Here is a 6,905-nt window from a genome sequence, read left to right as displayed (position 1 = left end):
TCCATCATTCAAGAGAGAAAAACTTACAGGACCATGTTCGGGCGAAGAACAAGGATTAACAACCAATGTTCCATCATTGAAATACTCATCCTTCTGCAATTGGCTAAGCCAAAATTCCGACACAGCTTTCAACAACGGATATCCCGTTTCCCTCAACCAATTCTCATCTCGCGAGTAATCATAATAATCAGCCACATGTTGCATCAACCAAGACGCCGCCGCCGGATAATCAGCCCAATACTCATCTCCCGTTTTCATCCCCGTATGTCCAAAAATATTCACTTCATCATGGACTACCCATCCCGGTGCATTGTATAGAAGTTTTGCAGTTTCTGCTCCGCGCGGTGCCCATGTTTCGCTCATGTATGTCCACAATGCGGATTGCAAGTCTCCGAGACCGGTTTGAACGGCTCCCCATTGGTTCATTTGAATATTGATATTGGCGTGATAATCTGCACCCCAGGCGTTAGATAGACCATATGCCCATTTTCCTTGGAGATTGGGCGGAAGAGAATTATCTCGTGATGAGGAGATGAAGAGATAACGACCATAATCGAATAAAAGACTTTCGAACCAGGGATCGGTGTGAGTGTTGTCTGTAGCATTGTATGCAGCAATTACAGAGGCAGTTTCTTTGTTTGCTGATCCGAGAGGATCAGGAAGATTGAGCGTGAAAGTATTCATTAGAGCGGAGAAATCAGATATATGGTTATTCCGGAGGGTTTTAACAGTTTTCGAAGCAGCCTTTGCAATGGTAGAGGAAATGTAGGCACCCGGATCTACCCCTTTAAATGAGTAATTATCTGCAGCTGTACCTTTTGTAGCATCATAGTTTGTACCAGCCGAGATGACTAAAGACAGCGACTTTTGATCGCGAGATGGTGTTATGCTGAGAGTACCTGTGGTATTGGAACAGGACACTGATTTAGTGGATTCAAGTACTCGAGCCTCAGTCTTGTAAATCATGCCTATATCAGCTTGAGTGATACCACTGAATAGAGCCGATTTTGAAGATTTCGAACAAGATGACTTGATCAAAGAGCTATCAGTTAATACATTGTCGAAGAGAACATCGATTTTAGGTAGAGTGGTTGTTGAGTTGACTTGGTAAACGCATACACTATCTGGGTAGGAGCAAAATACAGTACTAATAATTGTTAGAAATTGCCGAGTCCCGAAATAAGTACGACTAACGTAGTATAAGAAGCATTTGCAGTCTTGAAAGTAGTAGTATGAATTCCAGCATTCAAATCGAGACTTCGTTTGTATTCCGTAGCTCCCGAAATGCCTTGTAATGACACGGATAAATTTCCTAGGACTTGGTAACTTCCATAATTGTCATCTGAACCCATCAAGGCAGTAACATTTCCAGTGCCGTTCTGAAAGATAAAATCTCTAACGCCTGATAGCGAGGAAGAAACCGAGGAATTTGGATTACCGCCAATGTAGCTGGCGTCCTCGAAGGGCCCACCATTCCATAATGAATCTCTATTGAGATTAAGTTGTTCGGAACCTGGCGTACCAAATGGAAGTGCTGTGCTTTATTTAGTATAACGACTCAATAAGGTCTTGCTTAAAGTATATACCAGCTAATTGACCATTTCCTATAGGATAGGCTGTCCTAATAATATCCTGGTAAGCTGCTGGTTGAGTAGACCACAGACTTTTGCCTTGAACGTTTAGCGACAAATGCGAAAGGGTCAAGACCGTGATCCAAAAGTTTGGATGCATTTTGAGCATCACAGCTTACTCACAAAACTATCAAGTAATAATTGAGATGATCTTATTAAAACTCGTTATACATAGTTATATACATTTTCATGCTGGAATCTCGGGGGTAAATAAATGAGGGGTACGTTGAAGAATTATTTAGCCGGATCGACAATGCATCTTAGCGAACCCATTTGTCACCCTGGCGATCATCTAACAGGTGCAAAAAATCGGGTATTAATTAATTCCGGGTAAACTTCCAGCGGGAGTACCCGGATATCGTCTGATTATTGTTCCGCCGTGTCTAATAAAGATGGAGAAAGACCTAATTAATGATGTAATACATTCAACGCACGTAGACATACATCCGAGTAAATATATCGTGGAAAGATAAAATTAGATGTAATCATAAACCGTGGTACATTACTACAAGCTTGAGCGGTAAACGAACTAAGCTCTCGCTTACAATGGAAGGGAGGAAATTACCATGGGGGAATCAATGGTTCGCAGTAGGATTAGCTATATTATTCGCAGTTAAATTCAGTGACGATATTGAGCTATTTATTTCGACTCATCGCAATATATTTAACACCCTCTAGCTTTATCAACTCATTCACGGAGACAACCAGGGTTACGAGCTCTTTATGCACTCTCTGTATGACTAACCACAAATCAGCGAGATTTCTCAGTGGTTCGCTTTATATTGCACCATAGAGCTCCTTGCCATGTAACTGCGAGCCATAATACGCGAGTAAAGCTGAATTTGTCGAATTCTAAAGGTCATCACTTGCTGACCCAGCCTTTGATATCTGTCGCTGGACTACAGACAGAAAATTCAAAAGACAACTCCGTCGGAATTCCAATAAGCTTGTACACTTGTACATCAAAATTATTTAGACAAGATCAGAAGAGTGTTTTTATTCGTCAATCGGACGACAAGCATAGAGCTTAGTTCGACGATCAAAAATCCATTTTTGGGCCGAAATCTTTCCCTGGCCTAGACTTCCAGTTAGAAAAGGGATTAATGTGACGAAAGAAAGTGCTGTAATTGATTTGAACGAACCTCTTTACGCCAAGATAATTAGCAGAATTGAGAAGGAATATTGTGAGAGTCGGCCACCAGCTGAGTGCGAAGATAAGATCATTACCCGAGTTCAATATGAAGTTCGGGGACATCTCGGCTTTCGGGCTGAGTGTGCAAAATGTCGTGGAATAGATCGAGATAGTAGATCGCCAAAGATGATATCATTACTGAAAGAGGGACAAAATGAACGGAACCCAACGAAAACCAACAAGTAAAGCTCGAACAACGCTTCAGTAAATCATGTATTCATTTTTTAAATTCCAAAAATCGAATCACGGGGTATCTACCTATCGCTAATGGTAACGCCAATCTGGATGCAGCACTAAAAATCAATAGCCGGACCGTTGGATACGAGCTGGAATAACACGACCACCAACAGTTTTCTCCTCTCCGCCCAATTGCCAAACACGCTGCCATGCCGTTTCTACTGACAGAGGTACATCAGTGTCAATTGAGTTCTCGACCACCTCGTCTTCATCTTCACCATCCCAGAGTTCGATTTCCGGACGAGCCTTTGGTGGACGTCCCACGCGTCCACTTCCAACACGTGGAACCGGACGAGGGGGTAATAATTCTCCAGTGAAGATATCCTTGACCTGGAGTTTCGTAAACCCGCGGATTGGCATGATGCCAGCTTTTTCATCATGCTGGTTGTTATTTCGACGAACAAGGTAAAGACCCTCGGCCAAATCCATATAATGTTGCCATTGTTGATCAGTGGTCACTTGCTTGGTGAACGGTGGATATCGAGTACGACCCAATTCGCGAAGACCACCAATGAACTTTGAACCCATAAATAGATCAGGATGACGCCTTTCTAATAGATCTGCAAGAAGTCCCCCAATTTTATAGACAATACACTTTGCAATACGTGGTCCAGCTCCCGGGTCGCCTTGATCTGGAATTTTGGCTCTAATGAAGAGCTTATTCCAAAGGGATCCGGGAGTAAGTTTCTTGACAGGAGTGCCATCTTCGATTTCATCGCTAATCAACGACATCAGCATTTCCAATTGATTGGTTTGTGCATCGCCACTATTGCTAGCAGCTGGAGGAGGGTCTGGAATTGTAGGAGAGTCGACAGCCATTGGCTCTGGTTCCACTGAAACGAATGTATTGGCTCTCTTATAAGCGGTCTTTCAAAATTAGCCTTGTGGAATTGAAGCATAGTATAAAGATACGTACAGGGCATTGCTTCTTCAGGAGCTTGTAGATTTCTGTACTAGACCATCTCATAGTCTGAGCCTCTCCATCGACCCAAGTTTCCTCACGAAAAGCTGACAACAGAAAGAATGCATTTGCATCTTTAGTCAAAACTTCGACAACGTCGTCTTGTAACAGTCCACTGCCATCTTCACGACCATACTATAATGACGAATCAGCCTTTGGAGCGAAGCAACTTTGGAGAGCAATTGAAACTCACTTCCCAGCATAATTGACCCAAGTCATCTTTACACTCCCTATTGATTACACGCTCATAGTAATCGGTAACAAAGTGCTTAAGTTCTGCACTTTCTACCATGCTTGTAAAGTGCGCTACATACTTTTGTGAAGGTTTGAGCTCAACCCACCACTTAGTTGCGGAATCCTCAACGTAAAGAATGATGGCTCCAAGCTCATCCCTTTCGTAAGAATACATTTGGAATTGAACCTGGCAATGTGAACCATTTGGTTTCTTGACTATCAGAGCATTAGGTATTAATGCAATGAATGGAAATTGGATCCCCCAGAGTCAGAACTTACATTTATATCTTTCCGCATTTTCTACCCAAAGTGTACCTTCGGCGCGCAATTCCAGACCGAGGACAGAATCGAATACATTGGCAATACTGCGGTTTTTCTGATAGACAACCGTATCTTGAAGAACAAGCCTTGGCTCATCAACATCCATTTTATCGAGATTTTCTCCTGAAGAGTTATAACTTTTATATAGTACAGCACCAGGTGTGCCAGAGCCAAACATTTGAGATCTGGAAGCTTTCATGGCTTTATGGCTTTATATCTGTTGAAAGAAAAAGGGAATAATGCAATCAATAGTCGATACAATTTCATAGCAGGTGATACTTAGATTCCAGATGAGAAAATGCTCTTTTCTTCAACAATGTCTTTGTGTAGAACAAGGGAGAACAAGGTCAAGTGCAAAGAGCCTTTTTTGTTTTCTACCCCCTCAAACTCAAGCAAGCTATGGCCGCCTGTGTTTGTTGATAAAGATGATAGTCGGCCAAATGAAACTCCGACTCCGAAGTCCCTGATAATCGTTCTGACTGAGTTTCATGATGAATCTCGAAATCCATACAGTCAGATGGTTATGGAGTACATTGCTGACCTGCTGGTTTTCGAAGATAAGTTTTGATGAAAAAGTATCTGCTTGCTCTCAAGGAAATCTCTTTCCTAGAATAACTGTTACAGTCTTTTTATGTGATCAAACAAACATCTCCTCTACTTCTCAAGACTAAAAATAAAAAATATTGTCTCAGGATAAAGCTCAAATCACATGTCACATGGAGATAAGGATGCCAAGCTAAGACTCTGCAGCAACTTCCATGGCACAAAAAAAAGCTGGAGAATCGAAATAAACTCCACTCCATATCGACCAACAGATATCTATTACCATCCATCACAACCTAAACACTAGCAGATGTCCAGACGTGCCTGGTGGACAATGACGAAAGGAAAGGTTATGGAAGGCGTTTTCGGTATGAATCGCTCTTTCCTATTTTCAATTGATCAAAATAATTGACAGAACCCCGCAGCCATTAATAAACCCACTGGTCGTTCTTCCGCTCAAATCGTTCGCGATCTTCAACACCATTTCAATCCTTCCGAACTATTCGCACCTTACATTCAAATAGAAACTAGAAACCGAGAAAACGAATGGCACAACCAAAAACAAAGACGCAGGAAGTCGGGTAAGAGAGTTCAGGTCAAGATTGGTCATGGAGGAACTTTAGATCCGTTGGCTACTGGAGTCCTTATTGCGGGAGTTGGAAAAGGCACAAAAGAATTGAGCAATTTCCTTCTCTGTACTAAGACTTACGAGACAACTGTATTATTTGGTGCTGCGACAGATACATATGATAAAGATGGGAAATTGTTGAAGAGAGCTCCTTATGAGCACATTACGAGAGAAATGGTCGAGAAAGGACTTGCTAAATATCGTGGAAAATTTATGCAACTTCCACCGTTGTTTTCGGCTTTGAAAATGAATGGAAAGCCTCTTTACGAATATGCGCGCGAGGGAAAGGAAATCCCCAAAGAAATTGAAAGGAGACCCGTTGATGTCTCGGAGCTGGAATTGCTGGAGTGGTATGAAGGTGGTGAACATCAATGGAAGGCGCCAACTGAAGAAGCGGGTTATGCGGAAGTCAATGTTGCAGCAAAGTTATGGAAGCAGGAGCGAGCTGAGCCAGCAAGTAATGGAAAGGAGGCAGAGAATGAGAGGGCGCTGGAAGATTTCGAAAGTAGGAAGAGAAAAATGGGTGATGATCAAGATGACTTAGTTTTGGAAAAGCCGACCAAGAAAGCCAAGGAGGAAGCCGAAGAGAAAAAGGAAGATGCAATGATGTCAGGAGGTCTTTCTTCTGACAAAACTCCAATTGAAGATCAATCTATTCCCTCCAAAGAAGACGTCAAGAAAGGACCCCCAGCGGCCAAAATCCGCATGACTGTATCATCTGGTTTCTACGTCCGATCATTATGCCATGATCTCGGCGCAGATTTGGGATCAGCGGGATTGATGACTAGTTTGGTTAGGGTCAGACAGGGACAGTTTGAATTGGGTAAGAACGTTTTGGATTACGATGATTTGGAAAAGGGAGAGGAGGTCTGGGGACCACAGGTTGAGAAGTATCTAGATGAATGGAATGCGTTGTCGAATGCAGAAAAGGTTACAAAGACAGAGACTGGTGCGGAGAGTGCTACAGAAACAGCCGCAGCGCCGCCTGTAGAAGAAAAACCTGCTGCGGAGGCGGAAATAAAGGATGAGACCACTGAGATCAAGGAAGAAAAGGATGAGACGACCGAGAGCAAGGAAGAAAAGGATGAGACCACTGAGATCAAGGAAGAAAAGGCTGACGCATAGAGCGAATGGTTGGAGGCAGATTATGCTAGCATT

General features: G+C 42.7%; 3 protein-coding genes across 3 annotated transcripts in view; 1 reads left to right on the top strand and 2 right to left on the bottom strand.

Annotated features, from left to right (window-relative positions):
* EAE98_008229 (uncharacterized protein) overlaps window positions 1-1,731 on the bottom strand; it is a gene marked incomplete at both ends in the record, with an annotated part of 2,540 nt that extends 809 nt beyond the window's left edge. The window contains 3 exons of the mRNA XM_038955852.1: window positions 28-1,147; window positions 1,195-1,534; window positions 1,587-1,731. Of these exons, the coding sequence (XP_038807718.1) occupies window positions 28-1,147; window positions 1,195-1,534; window positions 1,587-1,731 (1,605 nt within the window). The remainder of the gene's footprint in view (window positions 1-27; window positions 1,148-1,194; window positions 1,535-1,586) is intronic.
* A 1,392-nt stretch (window positions 1,732-3,123) lies between these two features.
* On the bottom strand, window positions 3,124-4,775 carry EAE98_008228 (uncharacterized protein; the record flags this gene model as incomplete). Its single annotated transcript, XM_038955851.1, has 4 exons — window positions 3,124-3,927; window positions 3,977-4,156; window positions 4,215-4,471; window positions 4,535-4,775. 4 exons carry the CDS (start codon window positions 4,773-4,775, stop codon window positions 3,124-3,126), a joined length of 1,482 nt encoding a protein of 493 aa, XP_038807717.1.
* A 678-nt stretch (window positions 4,776-5,453) lies between these two features.
* On the top strand, window positions 5,454-6,872 carry EAE98_008227 (uncharacterized protein; the record flags this gene model as incomplete). The annotated part of the gene is made up of 2 exons (XM_038955850.1): window positions 5,454-5,487; window positions 5,545-6,872. 2 exons carry the CDS (start codon window positions 5,454-5,456, stop codon window positions 6,870-6,872), a joined length of 1,362 nt encoding a protein of 453 aa, XP_038807716.1.
* Window positions 6,873-6,905: the final 33 nt, after the last annotated feature.

Source organism: Botrytis deweyae (assembly GCF_014898535.1).
Source record: "Botrytis deweyae strain B1 chromosome Unknown BDEW_021, whole genome shotgun sequence".
NCBI lineage: Eukaryota > Fungi > Ascomycota > Leotiomycetes > Helotiales > Sclerotiniaceae > Botrytis > Botrytis deweyae.
This window is presented reverse-complemented; position numbering and strand designations above follow the sequence as displayed.